General features: G+C 55.0%; 3 protein-coding genes across 8 annotated transcripts in view; 1 reads left to right on the top strand and 2 right to left on the bottom strand.

The window, feature by feature from the left end:
• The window catches only part of IFT172 (intraflagellar transport 172), a 33,515-nt gene extending 32,585 nt beyond the window's left edge, over window positions 1–930 (bottom strand). Inside the window, exons 1-3 of the mRNA XM_005147394.3 lie at window positions 825–930; window positions 600–743; window positions 377–489 (exon numbers count right to left, since the gene is read on the bottom strand). Coding sequence (XP_005147451.2) covers window positions 377–489; window positions 600–743; window positions 825–863 — 296 coding nt within the window. The 5' untranslated portion in view covers window positions 864–930. The remainder of the gene's footprint in view (window positions 1–376; window positions 490–599; window positions 744–824) is intronic.
• A 76-nt stretch (window positions 931–1,006) lies between these two features.
• On the top strand, window positions 1,007–8,561 carry LOC101870266 (low density lipoprotein receptor adapter protein 1-like). Of its 5 annotated transcripts, none has more exons than XM_034060282.1 (9): window positions 1,007–1,139; window positions 3,568–3,710; window positions 4,220–4,332; window positions 4,814–4,928; window positions 5,282–5,354; window positions 5,772–5,884; window positions 6,613–6,662; window positions 7,671–7,708; window positions 7,872–8,160. In XM_034060282.1, the coding sequence occupies exons 1-9, from the start codon at window positions 1,055–1,057 to the stop codon at window positions 8,027–8,029; spliced, it is 888 nt and encodes a 295-aa protein (XP_033916173.1). In that variant the 5' UTR covers window positions 1,007–1,054; the 3' UTR covers window positions 8,030–8,160. The 5 variants fall into 5 exon arrangements, with proteins under 5 accessions (XP_033916173.1, XP_033916172.1, XP_033916175.1 ...); XM_034060281.1 differs by having other exon boundaries at window positions 7,668–7,708; XM_034060284.1 differs by having other exon boundaries at window positions 7,624–7,708; window positions 7,872–8,037.
• A 2,552-nt stretch (window positions 8,562–11,113) lies between these two features.
• FNDC4 (fibronectin type III domain containing 4) lies at window positions 11,114–21,500 on the bottom strand. 2 transcript variants are annotated; one of them, XM_034061250.1, is made up of 6 exons: window positions 21,379–21,500; window positions 16,012–16,127; window positions 15,327–15,531; window positions 14,331–14,420; window positions 13,414–13,547; window positions 11,114–12,826 (listed from the first exon to the last, which is right to left on the bottom strand). In XM_034061250.1, the coding sequence occupies exons 1-6, from the start codon at window positions 21,449–21,451 to the stop codon at window positions 12,791–12,793; spliced, it is 654 nt and encodes a 217-aa protein (XP_033917141.1). In that variant the 5' UTR covers window positions 21,452–21,500; the 3' UTR covers window positions 11,114–12,790. The 2 variants fall into 2 exon arrangements, with proteins under 2 accessions (XP_033917141.1, XP_033917142.1); XM_034061251.1 differs by having other exon boundaries at window positions 11,114–12,823.

Genomic DNA, 21,500 nt, shown 5'->3' with positions numbered 1-21,500 from the left:
CCCAGCTTAAGAGCCTCCAAAATTCTGACATGCCTTTAGCACAACACACACCTGCAAATGAGGCTGAAGTGAGGTAGGCATGTGCCACGTCTATGGGACCAGGGAGAGGCTTTACTCAGAAGCCCACAGAAGTTCAGCTGGAGCATGCTTGCACAGAGTTTCACAGGAGCTGTGCTCAAGGAAATCTCACCTGCTGCTGACCACAGAAACATCTAAGTGACTCCCTCCACGTTCTATGATGAACACCACGATGCGTATCATCCAAGGACCAGACCAGGACTCTGATGTGGGTTGTACCAACACCCAGAAAGCAACAGTATGGTGGAGAGTGTTGCCCCCTCCAAGTGGGCTCTGGACACTTCACCGCCAGACTTACCACTCCTCTCCGATCCTGTAGACGTAGACAACGTTGTCTGTTTGCCCAATGGCGATTTTGGTGGAGTCCGGGGAAAAGGCCATGCCTTTGACCACGTAGCTTTTCCTGCCGTACTGTGGGAAGACGGCAGAGTGTCCGCAGGGGAGGGCTGCCCCCCACCAAGCGCACTCCCCGGCCCGCGGGCACCGCTGCCCAGCTGCAGCAGGCCCCGCCGGGACCTCACCTTAGCGTCCAAAGGTTTGGTGGAGAACTTGTCCCGCCGCTCGCCGTGCTCGTCGTACAGCAGCACCACCCGGTCCGCGGTGCACACAGCGAATCGGGCGCCGCTGGCAGACCAGGCCATACAGCTCACCCGCGCGGTCCCGTCCTGCGGGGCACACACAGCATCAGCAACTCCACCGCCCGGGGCCGTCCGTCCCGTCCCGTCCCGCTCCCGACCCGGACAGACCTGCGGGACCAGCAGGGTCCGCTCGTGCCGCAGCTGCATCGCCCCCAACTTCGGGCCCGGGATCGGGATTGGGATCGGGGTCGGGACGGGCTTGAACCGCCGTAGGGACCACTTCGCTCCGCCCCCCGTTGCCTCGGCAACAGCAGCGCCTCCGCCGCTCCTGACGTGATGACGTTAGCGAGCCCGTCCGTCCTGACCGGGCCTCGTATCTCCCTGCCGGCAGCTCCGGTATGGAGGCGCTGCGGGCAGCGGGACGTGCCGTGCTGCGGAGTCCGCGTCTCGCCCGGCACGGCCTGGGGCTCCGCCGGCGGCGCAGTGAGTGCGGGAAGGGGGCGAGGGCCGGGCGGGGCATCCCTCCAGCAGCGGAGCCCGCACCTCGGGTCTGGCCGAGCCCGGGCCGTGGCCGCTGCTTGCTGTGGGGAGCGGTCTGGGGTCTGGGGAACGGGCTGTCGCCGTGCCGTGGGCCGCGGGCTGCCGGCGCAGTGGAGCAGCGGGGGGCGGCTGTGGGGCAGGCGGTGGCAGTGCCTGGGGACAGGCTATGGGGCAGGCAGTGGCAGTGCCTGGGGACAGGCTGTGGGGCAGGCAGTGGCAGTGCCTGGGGACAGGCTATGGGGCAGGCAGTGGCAGTGCCTGGGGACAGGCTGTGGGGCAGGCGGTGGCAGTGCCTGGGGACAGGCTATGGGGCAGGCGGTGGCAGTGCCTGGGGACAGGCTGTGGGGCAGGCGGTGGCAGTGCCTGGGGACAGGCTGTGGGGCAGTAGGCTGCTGGCCCGGCTCTCCCTGATGCACTCCCCTGGCTGCCGGCCTCTTGCCCCAGTTCTGAATCGAGGCCACCCGCATTGGTGGGCTGGTGAGACAGGTGGTGCTGGTGGTGCTGAAACACGATGTGCCTTATGGGCACCCTCTGGAGGCCTTGGCCTCTGGAGTGCTTGGTCCCCTGCATCGTGGACACGTGTGGTGAGTGCAGCGGGCCTGTATGTATCTCACTGCAGGCTGGCTGCTGCGCTGCCTGTGGCACAGCCAGATCCGAGGCTGATCCTTCAGAACCAGTGGGAGAGCTGTGCTTGGGCTGTCCCAGTCACAACTGCCCAAAGGCTTTGTTGGAGCAGCAGAGTTCACTCTGGCAGCACTGACGTGTGTGGGCTGTTCTCAAGAGTTTGCAGGGAAACATGGCTCGACTGCCCTGGGTAAAGGTCCCTGATGCCCCATGGTACCAGGCAGTTGCCATTTGTGGAGGAGAATGCTGAGGCCAAGTAAGGTCTCTTGATTTCCCTGTGGGTTCAGGTTATTCCAATTATGAGTTGGAGCCTTCTGCAAATGTGCCAGTGGTGTTCAGGGAGCTAATCCCAGGAAAGAGATGAAAAAAATAACCCTGAGAAGTATTAGCTTAGTGTGAACAGTAGGTAACTGAGCAATTCCCAGGGAAGTGTAGGAACATGGTGTTTGCAGCAGAGCATGTAACTTATGTGCTCTTGTTCCTTTCCTCTGTGGGCTAAATCCCCAAGAAGAGAGAGACTGTAACTCCGTGTCCTGGCCCTTCTGCATATCTCCTCTCTTGCCATCCTTGTGCTCTTTGGGATTTGAAGAAAGTAAGTGTGTGCTAACATCTGCACCAGCTCTCCTTGAAAATTGTCACCAGAAAGTGCTTGGCACAAGAGAATTGTTCCTTTGTGTGCAGCACCCAAGTCCAATAACTAAAACGTTTGCCTTCAATGAGAGTGAACTTCCTGTTGAAGCCAGTGGCTTTGCCTTGTGGGAGCAGAGATCAAATGGATGCTTCTGCAGTGCTTGTCTTGTTTGTTCCTTGTGAACAGCAGTAGTGTCAGGATTGACACAGGATCAGGACTGCTTCTCCTACCAGCACGTCTGCCATATGGCAGAATGTGCTGGTGATATGGACTTGTTTCTGAAGGAAGCTGGAGATGTTGAGGGCTGTCCCTAGTCTTTTTTGAGTTATCAGACACTCTGCCCAATTTTATGTTGTGTTTTTTTACTTGATAAAAGTAATGAGATTTGAGAAGAGATGACAGAGGCAACAGAAGCCAGTGCCCCTTTAATTCTGTGACCTGCAAAGTAATGCACTGGGGAGCTCTCTTCCCTCTGTGCACTGCAGTTCATACATAAAATGTATATTCCTAGAAGCTAATTTGCATCTTTGAAATACCAGTCTGAGCTCTTCCTTAACACAAAAATCAGCAGTTGCTTCCCAGTTGTCTCAGCTTGGACTGTGAGTGCTGGACAAGCTACCGCTGCCTGGCAGCCTGCTGCTGCAAATGACAGCTACCAGAGGGTTTGGCTTTGGCTACATTAGGACAGCTTGGGGGTTTTGATCTGACCAAGCATGGCAGCAAATGCTGCTGTTCCTGAGGTGTGTCAGCAGCTTAGGTGAGTGAGATGAATGCAGTACAGAGAACATCCTGCTCATAGTGAAATAGATGAGACCCAGGAACACAAGGTTGTTGCAGGTAGCAGTGAACACTGCAACATCTGAGGCCCTATGCAGATACGCAGGAACTTACTGTCTGTGCTGATAGAGCCTGTAAGTAAGAGCCTCTAGGGATGGAGGTTTAAAGCTTTGGGGGTGAACTCTCCTCTCATTCTAGACCTCTTCCAAGAGTGTCACAGTGCCAGGAGGGCACTCACTGCTGCTGGGAGCAATAAAGCTACAACGAAGTGGGGTGGCTCTGCTGGGCATAGCCATGGGGCTGCTAGTACTTGGCTTCTAAGGCATTTTGTCTTTGCAGAGCTTCCTGAGAGCTGGGCTGATATGCAGGAGCCACTGCTTGAGGGGATGTGCTTCACGCTCAAGTATCTAGGCATGACACTGGTAGAAAAACCCAAGGGAGAAGACATGGCTGCTGCTGCTATTCGCAGGATCGTGGCCACAGTGAGAGATGTCCCTGGGGCCCTGCTGTGCTGGGGTGGAGAAAAGCCAATTCAGAGCCCAGCCCATGGACTTTGGGAAGCATCCATGTCCCAGCCCTGAACCCCAGGGATGGATGGAGCTGTTCCCAGGAGGAGGGTGATGTGCAGGAGGCTGGCTGGTCTCTGGCTTTGTGCTGTGAGGGAAGCTATTTTTCTGCTTCCACACCTGGAACATGGCTAGGAGCTGAGCTGTGCCTGACACAGCATGGGGAGGAGGGTGAAGTACTGGGGGAGGTGGGGGCTATCCTTTCCCATATGCATGGCAGTAGTGTGAATGAATTCCATGGGCATTTTATGCAGGCCATGCCTGATCTCCAGGCTCTGCTTTTCCATCCCTGCAGCAGGAGCCTTTGCAGCAAGGATCCAAGTGGGTGTCACCCCATACAGAGTCTGGGGGGCTCCTGACAGCAAGGGTGGGGGTGAAGATCCTTGCCAGATTAGCAGAGGTGTCTGGTGTCTCCCCACTCCCAGGCACGGGCGGGTGCTCGCAAGTTCCAGAAGGTGATTCTGACAGTGTCTCCGAAGGGCATCTCACTGCAGGATGCAGACACAAAGGAGATGGTTGAGAACATCTCCATCTACAGGTGGGCATGGCATGTGGAAGGCTTGGGTATTCCCCAGCAGCCAGTGGGGAGACTTATAGGATCTTGAACAGCCAGGGAAGGATGGGCCTTCTGTTAGTGGGCCCTTCGGGCTCCTTTGGCTTGCTGAGGCCCGTGCCCTCTCCCTGCTGAGCCTCACAGCACTGCCTAGGGTGGGTCCTTGTTAACCTTGAGTTCTGGCCTCCAGTCATGTCCTTGGAGGCAATCACCCACCCTTCTATGCTTATTTTGTCTCAGTGTTTGAGTTCATACATTGGGTTGAGGACTGAGGAGCACACTGGGTAGCACAGGAGGTGACTGCCTGTAAATGCAGCCTCTGGACCTTGCTGGGCACATGGGTTGTCTGATCATTTGGGGCAGACGAAAGCCTCAGGCTGTTGGCACTGCTTGTTGGTGGGCTGGCAGCACAGCAGGCCTGTGCTGGGGTCCCTTATTACCCTGAGCAGCTCCTCTCTGCTTGCAGGATCTCCTACTGCACAACAGACAAGCTGCAGAACAAAGTCTTTGCTTATGTTGCCCAGAGCCAGGAGAGCGGGGCACTGGAGTGCCATGCCTTCCTCTCACCCAAGAAGAAGATTGTAAGCACTTCCCTTCTGTTCTTGGCTTCACCAGGTGAGGGTGGGAGCAAGGGCCTTACTTGCTTCTGTGCACTTCAGTGGAAACAGAGCCAGGGAGCATGTGTGCTCACACACTGCAGAGGCAGGTGGTGAGCAAAAGGAGGTTCTTCAGTCCCAGCTCCTCAGGGATCCCCTCTTGGGAGTGACTGGGCCACATGTAAACAGACACAGCACTGAGCTCTAGCCTTGTGTGTGTGTGCTTTGCAGAGAAGGGCAGTGAGAGAGGCCTGGGGGCTCACATTTCACTGTAGTGGGGTTATCTTGGCTTGAGGGCCCAGATGGAAGCAGACATTCCCTCTTTTTCTTGTACACAGGCTCAGGCTGTGACTCTGACTGTGGCCCAGGCCTTCCAGATGGCACTGGATCTCTGGGAAGCAGCACATGCAGGTAGGAGGAATTTCTCAAACACATCTCTCTGCCTAACTCTGAGATCAGGGTCTCCAGTGTGGGACCCTGTCCTGGGCTGTGTGGAGGAGAGAGAGCTCACTGCCTGGCTGCTGTAACATACCAAGCAGAGAGACTTGTCCCTGCTGTTGTGTTCTCTGCCTCTGCCCCACATGGGGAGCCTACCCTGTCTTTGGCTGGGGTGGGGCTGGGGGCATCCCTGCTATCCATGCTGAGCTCTTCTGCATTGCTGAGCTTTAGCACAGCTCAGGGCTGTGTGGTACCTGCCCTGAGCAGTTGATCCCGCACCCTGAGCACAGCAGGGGCATCTGTTCCTTGCCCACAGTGCTGCCTGTGCATCCCTTGCTGGGCCTTCTGCAGGTTGCAGGCACTAACTCTGCTGCTTTTGCCCTGTCCCAGGCTCTAGGCAGGAACAGCCCCTTCACCCTTCATGTGTCTTGGAGAGCAGTGAGCCCGGCAGACCAAGTGAGCCAGCCCCCCCGGGGAGCCCTCCCTTCAGACACCAGTTTGGGGTACAGTATGTGCAAGTCTGGCTCATGTTCAGGGCTGTCTCACATTAAGGCAGGGAAAGAGTAACCCTTACACACCTCCTTCCAGGACCCTGTTATGTCTGCACAGCCTCCCTCACACATGCTGGCCTAACATGAAGAAGGGCACTATGCTCTGTCTGTCTCACAAAGCAGGCACAATTCCTCAGGTGGTCTATGCCCCAGGAGCTTTCCTGGCATACCCAGCATTGCTGCAGCCCTTAGCCCTGCTCTGCCGGCACTGTCAAACAGCAAACCAGGATCTGCTCTACACATGGTGCCATGGCTAGGGGTGAGACACTGTCTCTGAAGCTCAGCCCTACCCATCTGCACTACACCTACTGCATGTCCAGAGCCAGTCAGAGCATTGCCAGTATTGCCGGTCTCACTGTGTCCCTGCCCAGGACCATTAGTCTTTGGCCTCATGCTTCCAGTGCTGGCCCAGCCTGGCAGTGCTTGGGGTTATACTTGCTTACAGCCTGGGTGATCCTCTGCCTGGCCCTCCGGCTGCAAGATGTGCTCACCCCACTACTGTCTGGGCAAAGGTGTCCTTTATCTGTGCCATGCCTGGTGGGTGACTGTGGCTTGTGAAGGGGCCAGGGACTGATCTGCTGTTCCAGAACAGGCGCTGGGTGGACCAGCCTCAATCCTAGCAGCTGCTTGCCCAGGTAATGAGGTGTCAAGGTGGGTTTTTTGGTTTGTTTGTTTACCAGGAGGAGGAAGAGGAGGAAGAAGATGATAAAGTCATTGAAACCTTATCTGGGTAGGTGGTGAGCTGCTGCTTGTGTTCAGGCATCTCTCTGATGAACCCTGTCTTGTTTCCTGCTCTGCGCCTCATGAAGGGGGAGCTGCTGGGGTCATGGGCATGGTGGGAGCACAGAGGAAATCTGCATGGGGGCAGTGGGGAGCTTCTTGCTGCTTTCTCTGCCTTTGTCAGCTGAGAGGTTGAATGAACAGGGAGTTGAACTGTGGGGGGCAGATCTTGCAGTTCAGCTTTTGAGTGGAGCTGTGTGGGATAGATGCTGACCCTCAGGAAATGTACCCAGAAATGTTACTTGTTTTGTTTCTGCCATTCTTTGCTGAGGCCAGCCTATGAGACACACTCTGGTGGGACTCAGAATTGTCCCTCTACTTCCATTGATTTCCCTGGGCTTGGGCTGGGATGGAGGCCTGGTCACGCTACGTTTGTGTGGACTAGCGCCTGGGGCTGAGCTTGCTGGTGTCTGTCCTGTGTCTGGGGGGAGCTGGTGGCACCAGTCCAACAGTGGAGGATTAACCTGTAGGTACAAGCAGCCTGATCCAGTTGAAGATGTCCCTGCATATTGCAAGGGGTTGGACTAGATGACCTTTGAAGATCCCTTACAACCCAAATTATTCTGTGTGATTCTGTCTTTGCAGAAGTGCCTGTGGTGGTGGGTGCGAGAGGCCTGTTCCACTGTGGGTGTTCTCTGTAGCACCACAGGGCTGAGCCCAGGCTGAGCTGATGTCAGCCAGGAGCCAGTGTGTGCACAGACTAAGATTTGCATGTGGCCCTGTGAAGTGGCAGCCCTTTGTATGTGGGAGCTCCTGGTGGGAAAGAGATACGGCTTTTTATCTTGGAACAGGCTGGCCTGGGGAAAGGGTTTGGTAGCAAGTAGGTGAGGACCTTCTGTGCCCCGAGTGCCTGGTACTGCTGCACCATGCCTGTGTTGTCAGGGTCATGAGCATGCTGTGTCTCTCAGCAGGCCTCGCTTGGAGTATATAATGAGTGCTCTCTTCTCTTCTAAAGCAGCATGGAGGAGCTGGGGTGGGGAGCCTACTGCCCAGCAGGTAAGTTTCTTCCTTCAGTGCTGCTTTGCCACATCCCCCACCATGGCCTCTGCAGGTAGAGGGCTGATGGCTCACCTGGGAAGGTCTGCTTTCGCTCCCAGGCTGTACTGGCTTCCCAGCCACACACCTCATGGACCAGGTCTTCCTCTCTCTTGCTTTTCAGAGTCAGCACCTCCTGTGCCCAGAGTGAGCTCTCCTACTGCACAGCTACTGCGCTACCGTTTGGGGCAACCCCCAGACAGCTGGAAGGAGCTGGCGGTGGCTGGAGACCTCCACACAGGTGGCCCCAGGACTGCTGGCCCCAAAACTCCCCTGGGCTAAGCCAGATCTCTGCAACCATGGACCAGCCACTCAGGATTCACCCTGTGCCTGCTTCTGGGCCAGACAGTGCCTGCTCCTGCCACTGCCCACCAGGCGTGGGGTCTGCTGGCACCGTTGCCATGCAGTGCACAGACTGTGACATCCGCTCCTTGTCCTGCTTTCTGCCTGCATGAACTGCCTCAAGCTGCAGCTGTTCCCAGCTCAGGCTGGTGCCTGCTTCCAGTGCATGCAGAGCCACTCCAAGTGCTCTAAGCCTGCAGGATGCAGCCAGTGTGCCTTGGATTGCACTGTGTCTGACCTGCCTTGCTTGTTTCTTCCACCTTTCTCCTCGTGGTGGCAGCTGGGGACCAGCTGAAGCTGTGCAGCCCCCCTGGAGACGGTGGAGGACTTGCTTAGCATGCGTGACCCTCAGGAGCAATAGTTCTTGGCCTGGAGAAGTGAGGGACGCCTTGCCCCTGCCGTTCAGCCCTGCACCGTCTCACGAGTGAAAATGAGCTGGTTTTTAAAGGAAAGCTATGCCCTTATAGGGAAATAAAATGATTTTTTTTACTGTTATCATTTGGGTTTGAGTGCTGGATGGGGTGCCACACACCAGTGTGCTATGGTACCGTGCGTCTGCTGTGCTGCCTGGGCTGTTCCCTGAGCTCATGGGACCCTGCAGCTGCCCTGGACCTCCCATGTCTTCCTATCTTCCTCTGCTGCTAGCCCTGAAGGAGTGGGTTTGCCTGCGTGGAAGGCTGCTGGGGCCCAGGGTGTTCTTTGTTATCTTGGGGAGAGCTGGTCCAGGCTGTGCTGGAGTGGTGTGTCTTGAGAACCTGTGAGTGTCATCTCCAATGAAGAGCACTGACAACTAATGATGCTGAGGCTGGGAGGACACAAGCCTCCAGTGTGCCAACAGGTCTCAGCCTCTTCCCCTCATTTGCCTGCTCTGCTCTGGGGTGCCTTTACTCTGCTGCATGCCTGGCTGTGGTCTGGACACATGGGCAAGCCATGTACTTGGTTTCCTTCCCCAGGTAGAGCAGGAGATGTCTTTCTCAGATGGATGTCTGGTTTCTCCAGCAAGTTAACAGTTTGCAGCTGCCTTCTGTCTGAGGAGCTTGCTGCTGGGTTTCTGTATCATTGCAGCACATCTCCCCTTCTAAGGCTGGTGACATGCTCTCCAGCTGAGTGGCACTTGTGATGTGCAGCCTGGGGTGGCAGAACTAGTCTCCCAGTGGCTGCAGTAGGCAGGTGCTTGGGGAAGGCTTTCACTCTGGGATCCTTGGGTCCCTGCAGCTCAGCGAGGAGCTGCACACTGGTGTTCTCACTTGCAGTTTTGCATGTTGAATTGTGGGATCGTGCCTTTCCTCCCACAGCTGAGTGCACAGAGCAACCTGGAGATATTATTGGTGCTATTAGGGTGAGCAGGTCATTGTTAAGCCCTCAGCTTCCAGCACAGAGGGATGGCTGACCTGTTTGTGGTGTGGGTTTAACAGTCCTTGATGTGGCTTCCTGCCCTGCACTGAAGCAGGATGCTTGGCATCCATGCTGTCCTGCAGCTGAGAGCTCCAGGTAGTGCTGAGGGGCAGACAATGCTGCTATTGATGCTGGCACATGCTCATGGTTTCATTTGCCCTTTGCTCTTGCCCTGAGAATGACTCTTCACCATCTCCTTGTCACTGGGGAGGACAGTGGCCTCTACCTTGCTCCCTGGTTGCTGTCACATCTCTAAAAGGAAGCACTCCAAACAGTTTAACAGCCTCTCTGTGGGACTCACGGTTGCTGAGGAGTGCTCTTTTCTGTGACTATGCCTTGTATGGCTTTTTGCAGGACTTCATGGGTGCCAGTTCTGCTGTTATTCCTGGCTTTAACCAGCAGTTGCTGTAGTCAGTGAAGTGCTCCCTGAAACACAATCTCAGCCTTGTGTGTTGAGAACCTTTGCCAAGTCTGTTTAGTTTTAGTGATGTCCAAGCTAGCAATGAGTTCACCATCACTCACATGTGCCATCACTGTCCAATATCTCTTAAACTGGTGTGCTAGAATTTCTCCACGAGCCACACAGCATTTTCCTTGTGCCACTGTGGTGCTGTTGCTGCAGGGTGGGTGGGATGTGTGCCTGGATGTGTGTGCATGTCCTGCTCTGCCATGGCACTGTTCTGTGCTGATGCTGCCAGACTCATTTGTAGGGTGTCTGTTTGTAGGTGCCCCACAAAAATACCTTTGCCCAACCCTGGTGCTGCCTTTCATGTGCAGCACTCATCTCTGCAGTTCTCTGCCTTCCTGCACTGCCATGGTCTGGGAAAGGACTGGGGGCTTGGGGTTCTTTGTGTGTGTGTGTCTTTTGTGCCTCAACACTGCATCCAGTTTTACATTGAACGTAACAGGCTTTGTATGTGTTCACAATGACTGCACTTTGACGTGTATGTTTTTGGTGCCTCTCCCAGCTCCTTGGCTCTGCTGCAGTTGTGCTCCTTTGTTTCTTTGTGTGCCCCTGCTCTGATGGAAGATGTCATGATAGTAGACATGTGTCTTCCCTGACCCTCCAGGGCAGCACCTCTAAATGTCTTCCAGGGCACCAGAGCTTTTCAAAAACTCTGGTAGTTCTCTGACAGCCCTATATTTTTGTAAGTACCTCGCTAAAGCTTAAAGTTAGCTGGCTGAACAAGGTGTTTTGTGCCTCTGGCGCTATGGCCATGCTCCTTGCGGCCCAAGTTACAGCACAAAAACATTTGCACCCCACAACCACGGTGCTTTTGCTGCTCAGGTACTCCTCCCTGGACCACAGAGCAGCACAGATGCTCTGGCCAACAGCCTGCTGGGCAGTGGCCTTATCCTCCTTCCTGGCCCTGCTGCCAGGGTGCCTCTGCTCTCTGCAGCCTGTTTTGTTGGTGCAGAGAAAGCAGCTGTAGTGCCACCCACAGTGGGACAGCACTGGCATGCCATTGAGGGTCAGAGGTGTGCATGACCTTAGAGGACCTGCACCATTTGCACAGCACACACAAACAGGTCCCCTCATAAGAGCCATACCCACATGTTCAAGAAGTGCTGATACATGTACCCACGCAGGCACACACACAAACCTGCAACTCAACAGGAGCAATACTGCCTTTGAGCCAGGATGCTTTTATTGAAAAGACCCTGCCACAGGGAGTCATTTATCCTGCCCCATTCCCATCTAGCCCTGCAGCAGGAGCTGAGCAGCACCTGGAAGTAAGAGTCCTGAAAGTGCTTTACTGGGAAGTTTATTCCTGGAAGACGATGGATCCTGTGATGCTTGAGTCCAGGGCTGCAGAGCCAGTACCCAGCTCAGTGACAGCCTGCAGAGCAGAGCACAGAGGGAGAGCAGTAGCCAGGGCACTAGTTGCCATCTCTGCAGCAAAGAGCCTCCAGGTATCACCCTATTCTCTCCTACCACCAGTAGAAAGGGCTTGCCTGGGCTCAGCCTCAGCTGTGAACAGAGCAGTGCTGATACCCATTGAAAGACTTCTGCCTGCAGTCTCCGGGAAGCAAACAAGCACAGTCCAAGCATCACCTCTTCACCAGCCCCAGTGTGACTGATGGCTCATGTTGTCCTCCTATGAGCAGATTGGGCACATGACAACAAGCCAGCAGTCCACCAGCTCTGGGCATTCAGGGGCAGCCCTTTCCAACAGGACTGTTGCATCAGCCAACCTGGTGCAAGCCACTGGGCCACCCCCAGGAGTGGAAGCATCAGCAGTGACCATACCATACCCCTTATGAGACAGGAGGAGCCAGGAGTGGGATATGATACTGTTGAAACTAGTGTTGTCTCCGGAGCAGTGATGAGCTCTGCAGCACACATCCTGCTGAGACCCTGCCTGACCTAACCACATCACCTCCTCCAGGCAGCACAGGCATTGCACTGCCCCAAGGGTGCTCAGCAGCTCCCCCACAGACAGATTGAATGTGTCAGGACTGAGCCCTAGCTAGGAAATGGCAAAGCCACAGCCATGCCCTGGCACTGCCTGCTCCCATAGCCCTGTGGACATCACACCACCCCACAGAATGGCAGTGCATTCCCTGCCCTTGGCTGCACACTTTGCAGGCCAGCCAGGCATTGTGGCAGCACTAGCTCCTCGTGCTTTTTGTGTCTTTATCCCCTGCAGCAGGGAGAGGCCTTGAGGCCCCTGCATGGCAATGATGGAGTGCAGTGGAGCCCCACTCTCCAGCAGGGATCCATTCTTCAGCTGTGCTCAGCCCCACAGATCACCCTGCCACCTCCTGGCCACGACTCCCCTGGCAGCACCGGGGCAAAGGCCTGCATTGCCCCAGCCCCTCAGCCTCAGGGCCAAAAGGGCAACCCCCTGAGCCCAGACACAGCAACTGAGAGCACAGCCTGCTCCATGCTGCCTGCCTGGAAGGTGTCCAGTGCCACAGAGCTGCACCATGCCTTTGGCCAAGCCAGCACGCAGGGACATTGCCTCCCCCCAAGCTGGCGCTCCAGCCCCTCTGCTCCCCTTGGCTTGCCCCTCCAAGGCTGGTGGTGCAGCCCCCAACCCTTTCTCCACTCGGCGCTCTGCAGCGGCAGGGCAGCGGGGTCAGGTGTGCGGGATGGGCATGGCCACACACTGCATGCACGGCTGGGAGCCGGCTCCATGCGCATCCCTGGACGGGTGCCCTTGGGAAAGCATAAGTTCTGATACGCGGATCTTCTTCGCATGCAGAGTTCCAGGCCGGGCACCTGGTGCTGCCTCTTCTTCCAAGGCCTGCGCTGGCTCTGGCAGGATGCCCAGGACCCCAGACGCAGAGCTGGTGCTGCACCTACACCTCGATTATATTGACCGAGGGAGACTTCTTCTATGGGAGAAAAATCTGCTTTAAGGCTCCGCTTTGCTAAGCTCCTGGGATGCAGCCCCCATGGCAGAGCCCCCAGCTCCCGCAGCAGGCACCAAGACCAGCACACCTCCCCTGCAAAAGGGCTGCCAGCTGCTTCTGAGCCCTCTGCCCTGAGCTTCCCAGGAATGACCTGTGTGATGTTCCAGAGCAGGCCCCAGTGAAGGCAGAAAGCGAGCAGGGATAGACCAGTACAGGAACCATAACAACTGCCCAGCTTGTCCCCCTCCTGCCTGAACCTGCCTATGGGATACAGAAAAGGTGCAGCTTTGGAAAGGCATGGTGAAGGGGCTGTTACAGTGAGAGGACAGGTACCACACTGCAAATGTGGGAGCTGATATATCCTGCCAGCTCTTCCAGTGTTTCTCCTGCAATCACCCATGGAGCATACACACTACCCCAGAGAGACCAGGGCTCACTGCACTCTAAACCCCCTCAGTTTTTAGGGGGAGAGCATGAGCTGGGGTGTCTCTGGAGAGAGCCAGAACCTGCTCAGGCAGCAAGCCACAGCAGACACCATATGCCATCCCCCCTGCCAGCCCTTCCCTCACCTTGCTCCGCAGCAGCCCTCCGCTCGGTCGCTCTGGTGTGCTGTGCTCCGAGGATGGCTTTGTCTTTTCCTTGTTGTTGTTGGAGTCATTGTCCTTGATGATGTCGTACTGTCTGCAGAAGAGGGCGATCACCGCTGCCAAAAGACAGGGGATGAAGGCCTCTCTCACACTTACTGGCCCCTGCCTCCCCACCCCCAGCATCCCAGATGGAAATCAGGCAGGCCCAGGGGTCTGGGTGCTGGTCATATAGAATCAGAATCACAGAATGATTGGGGTTGGAAAGGATGTTAAGATCATCAAGTTCCAACCCCCTGCCATAGGCAGGGACACCACATGCTAAACCATGTCACCCAAGGCACTGTCCAGCCTGGCCGTGAACACTGCCAGCGATGGGGCAGCCACAGCTTCTCTGGGCAGCCTATTCTGGTGCCTCACCACCCTCACAGGGAGCAACTTCTTATATCTAACCTGAATTTCCCTGTTTAAGTTTAAACCCATTACCCTCCACCTGTGCCATACTGGACCATCCTAGGCACCTAGGACAAGGCAAGATTCCTGAAAGTCACCACCAGAAAACCCACATTTACTGGGAAGGGAGTTGGGGACAAATGACTTCCCATTCACAGCAGCTGCATATGACCAGTCAGGTGCTGACATAGCTCCTAGGCTTCCTTACTCCCAGGGCAACCTGCTGTTTGCTAGAGCACTGGCTTTAATCAGGTGCTGTACAGGAGCAAATCACCCATCCTGCAGTTTTAGCAGACTGAGGCATGAGCTCCTACAGAGATTCAATGGACTTACTGGAAAGGATGCCAGGCCTGTACCAATATGACTGTGCCCTCTTGAACCCCATCCTTTTCATGGAGCCTGGACTGCACCTCTGCACCAGCCTGCTGGAATGTTCTTGTGGCACTCACCTGCCCACATGAGCAGCACAGCCACGATGATGATAATCTCGCCTGTCTGGAGCTGCCTGTCTTTGTCCAGCCCTTCCATGGTGATGTCACCTGCAGAGAAGAGAACCCAAGCAGGGCTGGCAGCTTGTACCTTCCCATCAGAATCTACTTCAGGAGCAGCAATACTCGAGGATCTGAGAAGATCCAGAGGAAGGAGGCCCAACCTCCCCCTCATAAGCATGGGTATAGGATGACATCTTGGCTGGAGAGAGGACAATGCAGTCTGTGGCTTTCCTGTGTCAGATAAACTGCACTCAATACCGAAGGCAGTCAGGGATTCAGTTTGTTTGGGTTCAAGTAGGGACTGCACAATGCATGGGAGTAATCACTGAGGTTACTCCCTATGTAGAGACCAAGGCAGGTTAAGAAGGCCCTGAGTCCAATTCAAAATTACTGAGGGGAGTAAGTAAACTACTTGCCCTGTCTTCTCCAAATCGCCTTCTTATGGCTAGTGCTGGAGACAGACTCCCATGCCCAGTGGAACCCCTCTGGGCATCATATCCCTTGGATTTTTGGATTATCTACCATGGACCAGCATGTAGACAACTCCAGGTCAAGAAGGCACTATGTGCGTATGAGTAGGAAAGGAAAGTGGGTTTCCATCATTTGTTCTCTGGTAGCTTGCAGGCTAGGAGATCTGAGAGCCCATTCAGTACTTGCTTCCTACAGGCAGCAGCTGAGCAGGTCACGGCAGTTGTCCTGACCGTAACCTGCTTAGCTGAATAGGGTGCCAAGACTTGGGTTAAGGAGGGCTGTAAACCAGGTCTTGGGGACATCATCATGGCCATAGTGCAGTGTACAACAGCAGCCTATACAGCCCTGTTACCCATCATGACCCCATGTGTTGCAAGCAGCCTGCTACTCAGTGCAGCACCTTCCTCACTGCCCATGTGCTATGGAGACCTCCACCTGTGGACCCATGGCAGCACTTGGGCAAGCTGGGAGGAGCCGCTTCACCTTGGTTGGAGCTGTTGGAAGGGAGGCGGTCGGTCTCCTTCAGGGTTCGGAAGTGGACACGCTTACTGGCCTGGCTTTCTCCATACAGGCCGATGCTCTGCACCTGGATGATGTAATCTGCATCCTCCGCCAAGTCCCACAGCACGCAGGCACGGTTGGTGGTGTTCACCTCCCGGATGAAGCGCTGCATCTGTCCATCCTGCCGCTACCAGAGTGAAGAGCTGTCATCACCAGGAGGCTGTTCCCAGCAGCACCAGCCTCAGACCCCTGTCTGCAGGGCTGTGCTGGCCCTGCACGCTGCCCTTACTCCTCCCTTCCCAGGCAATCATCCACCCCTGAGATGGGCCAGACTGGCCAGCACTTTGATATGCAACATCCCTGTGCAGCCTGAGAGCCCTGGAGAATTATCTGGGGCTGTGGAGGTGGAGCAAGGCAATCAAAGAAGGGTTATATCATGGCTGAAGCTCCACCATCCAGAGAAATTGCAGGGAAGCACTGGTGGGACAGCTACCCTCAGTGCAGCCCACAGTCTGCAGGATGGGTGGCTCAGACAGCACCCTGGTTTCTCAGAGGTGTCCTCAGGCAAGCGGCAGAGGAGCTCCAAACTGCGGTAAAGGGCTGACATAGGAGCATGCTGGTAATCAGTGAGAGGGGTCCCCTGATCCCTGGGGATAGAGCCTGGTACCTGCTGTAAGATGGCATAGCCGATGACCACGTCTCCTTCTGGGACGTCCCAGGAGACGGTGGCAGAGTTTGCCTTCAGCTGCGTCACAGTCACGTTGACAGGGGATGGTGGCCTGTCTGGTGAGAGGCAATGCACAGGAGAGAGGCAAAAGAAGTCTCAGAACAGTCACTCACCCCCACATACCACCATGGGGGGGGCTCTCCATAGCAGCACATTGGCCAGGGCTGCAGGGAGAAGCTTCTCCAGTGAATCTGTCCCCAGCAAGGGGTGGCACAGCAGGTCCATGGGGCTGAGCCCCTGCCACCACTAACACATAAGACATGTTCCTTCCTGGCCTAGTGGGCAGCTAGTGGGGCTGGAGGGAGGTGTGCAGGCACAGAGCTACTCCCTGCCTGTGCACCTGCCCTTCTGTGGCACCCAGTGGCTTTGGCAGTCCTTGCTCACTGGCCAGAGCTCCCCCCTGCCTGGCTGCTGGTGAGAAATGTGCTCACTGCACACCTCACCCTCTGCAATGTCCTACAGCCAGGAGGGAGGACAAGCTCGTGAGGCATCTGACTGCCTCTTCTCTAAAGGGCTTGCTGGCAGTGGCAGATATAGCCCATTGCTCATAACACGTGTTCCATGTGAAAGGGATTAGCAATGCTGACCACGTGCCCAGGCTGCCAGACCCAGCTAAAGACACAAAGCGCCCCCAGTAGGTTTCTTCCACCTTGCAGACATCAAAATGGGAAATGCATGCAGGCCTGTCCTAAGAAAAGAAAGAATTAGAGTTTAAGAGACTGTTGTGACAATTTAACTGATCCCTGCAGCTCAAAATAACATGAAAAGTGCCTGCAGCTTGTCTCAGAGCGCTGCAGACACCCTGCTATCAGAATGACATTCACATCAGTTCTTCACAAGGACATCTGCTTGCAGATCTGAAGTACCTTCACTGCTGCTCAGATGTTCATCTGTTGCTAAGTTTACTTCATTCAGCTCCAGCACTAGCAGAAGCAGGTTACCTGACATGACATGCTCCTGCATAGCATGGGCACAGAGTAGATTTCTTGGCAATGAAGGCCCAGGTTTCTGTAGGGTCCAGAAAATCCTAACAAATCCTACATTAATGCAAGTCTTCAACCAAGACTGTGATGGTAAAAATCAAGCTTCTCTAAGCTCTGGGGCTGCCCCGTGGATATGTGCAACACTGAATGCCTGGCATACCACCCAGAACTGCGTAGGAAGCAGCCCAAACACAGTATTTATATATCAACTGTGACAGAAAAATGGGGCAGCTTTGAATAAACACACTATGCAACTCAATCTGGCCATCTCATCTGCCTGGAATTACTCCTTGCTCTAGAGTGAGAAGGAAAACCCAATGCAGAAGGCAGAGCTGATTTCCCCAGCAGTGCAATGCCATCGGCTGCAAAGCTTGCAGCAACACTCAGCTGTTGCTATCCTTCAGAAAGCTAGCCTGACTGACCCATGCTCTGCACCATCATTGTTTTGAAGTTCCACAGAACTAAGAGCATGGCAGGATCCTGCACAGGAACAAACACCTGCATAAAGCTAAATTGTGTCTGGAAATTACAAACAGGAGCACACGAAGAAAGAAATTGAGGCTGCTGTTCATGTATCCTCTCTCACGGTAAACAAGGCAGCGTCCTTCTACAAGCTGCTCGTGTAGTTCAATGCTGAGATTTATAAAGATAGAAAAAGAGCCCCAGAAGGCACCTGAGAACAAGAAAAAGAGACAACCAGAACAGCATCAAGTAGCACATTTAGAATTACTAGGAAAGGTAATTTCTGCAGGTCAGCTATTTAAATTCACATCTGAACAGACACAGCTCCAAGGCAAACCAGGAGAAGGCTGTGATTCCCACTCTGAGAAAGGTAGGGTTGTGGTCAATTGTGGGCAATTAATACATATAGGACAGTCATCCACAGAGCCCAGAAAACACATTCTCAGAGAGACACTGGGGCTGAGTGCATCCCCAGCAGAAGTCTGCTGCATCACCAGGAGAGAGTCATTGGAGACAACACGAGCAAGGACATTAAGGGATGCTGCACCTTCTCCTTAAGAATAGGAGGCTGAAAAACTGGAAAGGATTTAAAGATAGACCCAAATGTCCTTTATTCCACAAAGAGCGTGTCTCAGAGTTTTGCCAGTGGGAATCTGGTTCACAACTCTAACCTATGAGAGGGAGTCTCTGAGCCATGTCTTTATCTGCACATCCTTGTCTCCCACCGGCAAAAAAGGCTGAATAAAGCTGCAGTCCCCAAGCCTGGCCACTCACTGGAGCATGTGGATTCTGTGGGCACATGAGCTGAGGTCCCCATAGATGTGGTCTGGTCTTCCACTCCATCCATGGCCAGTGTGCAAGGTAGTTGTACAACTAACAACTGAGCTGTAGACAGCACCTTGTCAGCCAGCAAACAACCACTCCCTTGCACTGTCCCAAGCAGAAGCATCTTAGGGGTGGCTGCAGTGTTTCTACTAGCCTTCAGGTTGTCCAACCAGACCACTGTAGAACAGTTGTCCAAGGCTACCTCTATGCTAGCAAATATAATGAGGTGAGAACCAGCCCAGCAATCCCATGGTAGAGGCTAGTCCTGGGAGCTGCTTTAGTCTGAACCAGCCAGCATGTGCCCAAATCACCCTTGGGCCTGGCTTGGGAGTTAGCGCAAGCTATGAACCGTTCCTACTAGATAGCACTGATGTGATCTCCTCTTTGGAACTCATGAGCTTAGTGCTATGGGTGTGACCAGACCCTCAGAGCTGGCCTTAGGACAAGAGCAGGACAACAGGATACATCTACAGTAATAAATTAGGTATCTTTTTGCATCTAACAGAATGAGAAGAGGTCTGAACATGCCCAGAGAGGGCTGTTGGACTTCCCAACCTTTAAGTGCATCCGAGGAAATTAAAGGCAGGGTCTGATACCTCAGGAATGCAAAAGTCTGTGGATGGAGCTTGTAGCACACTCCCTGCTCTGCAGAAGAATTTTCCAGGCTTCCACAGGGAGTCCAGCCTGGCCCAGCCCAGGTTTTCAGGCTGGGGATGCTGAGATGTGGCCCTAGGGCTGAGTCACTCCATGGTTTGAGAACACGGACATTGCACTGATCCACAAGCCACGCTGCTGGGTGCACACAGGGCTGACAGTGTTGCTTGAACTGCACTTAGCTTGCACAGGCTCTGTGTAGGGACCTTCATTCACCAGCAGCAGAAGGGCATCCCGGGGGGTACACCACCCTCATATCAAAGACAGTACACTCAAAGCCAGCATGATCCGCTGCTACACCCAGAACCAATGCCCGGATGTCCCACATGGAGAAAGGGGAGGGCAAGAGGACATGGGGACACAGCACAGCCACAGCATACATGGCTTACTCAGTGCTTCAGATCTCATGCATTGTAAACACACTCTGTGCAAGCTCCAGGTAAGCAGACCTGAACCTGTGTGATGGTAAGACCTGAAGGTGCCTGGACTGCAGTTCTTCATTGGAAAAACACTCCACTTCATTGGAGTGTCCCTTGGTCAGTTTGTAATTCAGAAAACAGCAGAAAATACGTTCCTGAGCACACAGGATTTACACACCTACCATGAGGAGATGTTTCAGAAGCTGAAGCTCACCCTAGAAATACAGGGGAAATGTTTAATCCCAAAGATATGTAAGACTGAAAGCTGTCATGACAAGAACTCCAAGGAACAGCTCTGTGAGCTGGAAGCTTTGTGTATGATCCTCACATTAAGCCTAACATTCTCCATCCTGCTCTGCAGCTGAGGTAAGAGCAGTTTCATGCCAGAGCTGTTGCCATAAAGATCTGTGAGAGCAAGGGCTCCAAAAAATGTACTCTTTTGAAGCCAACTATTAAAAACATTCTGTAAAGCCAAGATGCTCCAGCAGCCTGCTGGGCTCTCTGCGAAAAGCATGCCACAGTTAAGCTCTGCCCAATGCATTAATTGCTAATGGTTCTGCATCATTTATAAGTTATCCAGGTTCACTTTTGATTAAAGGCATATTAAGAAAATAGGCACCACCACAGAAAGAGCAATCACTTACTTAAGGCCTGGCACACCCTTTTGTCCTGTCAGCACAGCAATGCGTTCCTTTCAGGCCTGCTGAAGAGGTGGGAAGAGTTGGTCCAGTGTGCTGGAGCCAGCAGCGCTGCAGCCTGAGGCTGGGCATGGGCACATGGGGAAGGCTGACCTGTGGGCAGCTGAGCACTGGGCTAGATCTGCCCCACAACCTGGCTTTGTAGGTTAGGGAAGGGGCCAGACAGATGCCCTTCAGGAATGATGCTGGCAGATGTGGTTCTGCATAGGGATGGGGTAGAGCTCCACTGGAGTCCTCTCCATCCTGCTGTGACTCCAGAGAGGGGACCTCACCTGTTCCTCAGCCCATGCCCTTGGGACTGCTGCTCAAGGGCACCCAGATGTTTGCCCAACTTATCCCTGCAGCAGGGAGATAAGCATCATACTGCACAGCTAAAAATAAGTGCCCCCTTTTTTAACAGCCCTAACTGCATCTCTTCCCTAATTTGTCAGGCCCTGTAGTACATATTTTGCAAAGAGACTAAAAACATGCAGAACATATCAGGACATGTCTGATACTGGCAATTCAATTTAATATCAAGGGGCAAATAGACAGCAGAAGGCTGCCACTGACACAGGGTCATTCAGACAAGTCTAGGGAAGAAAGGACACAGTTACCCCAAGGTGCCGACAGTGTCTTAGCAAACATCAGCCCAGAGAAAGCAAGGCAGGAAGGCACAGGAACAGCCTGTCAGCCAGCAGCCCAGCCTACAGCACTGGAGCATCCCTGCCAAGGGGCATTAACTCTCTCAGGACTCGCTGGTGAGGAACAGGGTTGCGACACGGGGAGACCCTCCTCAGCGGGGGACAAGGAGAGCCAGCACTTCCCCACAGCCTCGGCTAGAAGGGAGGCTTCGGGAGCCAAAGCCATGGGCAGCACCTCCAGGTTCCCCCGCCGGAGCCTGGTGCCCTCCAGTGCGAGCAGCACGGCCGCACCATCTCACCCTGTGTCACGGGGAGGGAGCGGGACGCGACACGGCCGACGGCATGGCCAGCTCGGACAGCACGGCGTCCCGCGGGGTCTGCCCAGGGGCCGGAGCGGCAGGACCAGGCCCCATGGCCAAGGCCATACCAGGGACAAGGGGAAGCCCTCGGGGGAGTACGGAGGGGCCCCAGCCCACAGCATCATCCGGCGAGCGGCGGACGGCCCGGACGGCGCCCGACATGGTCCCTTGCCCGGGAAGCGACAACCCCACGTCCCCGCCGGCCCCGCCGCAGGCGGCACCTCGGGCCCCGCGGCAGCGAAAGGGGCGACACGAGTCCCCTTGCCCCGTCCCGCCGCACTTACTGGCTCGCACAAGGCAGAGGTCGCAGCTGAAGAGCATCAGGACGGGGTTGAGGAACGCCGAGAAACGGGCCATGGCGGCGGGCCGGACTGCGGCCCCGGCCCGGGCGGCAGCCCTGCCACCT

This window comes from Melopsittacus undulatus, chromosome 3 (assembly GCF_012275295.1).
Source record: "Melopsittacus undulatus isolate bMelUnd1 chromosome 3, bMelUnd1.mat.Z, whole genome shotgun sequence".
Lineage (NCBI taxonomy): Eukaryota > Metazoa > Chordata > Aves > Psittaciformes > Psittaculidae > Melopsittacus > Melopsittacus undulatus.
Note: the sequence above shows the minus strand (reverse complement) of the source record. Positions and strands in the feature narration are given on the sequence as shown.

Coding starts and splice junctions, on each gene's coding strand:
- LOC101870266 (XM_034060280.1), top strand. CDS start 1,055: ATGGAGGCGCTGCGGGCAGCGGGACGTGCCGTGCTGCGGAGTCCGCGT. Junction 3,711..4,219: donor TTCGCAGGATCGTGGCCACA/GTGAGAGATGTC, acceptor CCCCACTCCCAG/GCACGGGCGGGTGCTCGCAA. Junction 5,355..5,771: donor CTGGGAAGCAGCACATGCAG/GTAGGAGGAATT, acceptor GCCCTGTCCCAG/GCTCTAGGCAGGAACAGCCC.
- FNDC4 (XM_034061250.1), bottom strand. CDS start 21,451: ATGGCCCGTTTCTCGGCGTTCCTCAACCCCGTCCTGATGCTCTTCAGC. Junction 13,548..14,330: donor TGTGCTGCTCATGTGGGCAG/GTGAGTGCCACA, acceptor GTCTTTTGGCAG/CGGTGATCGCCCTCTTCTGC. Junction 12,827..13,413: donor GAGGGCTGCTGCGGAGCAAG/GTGAGGGAAGGG, acceptor TTTCTCCCATAG/AAGAAGTCTCCCTCGGTCAA.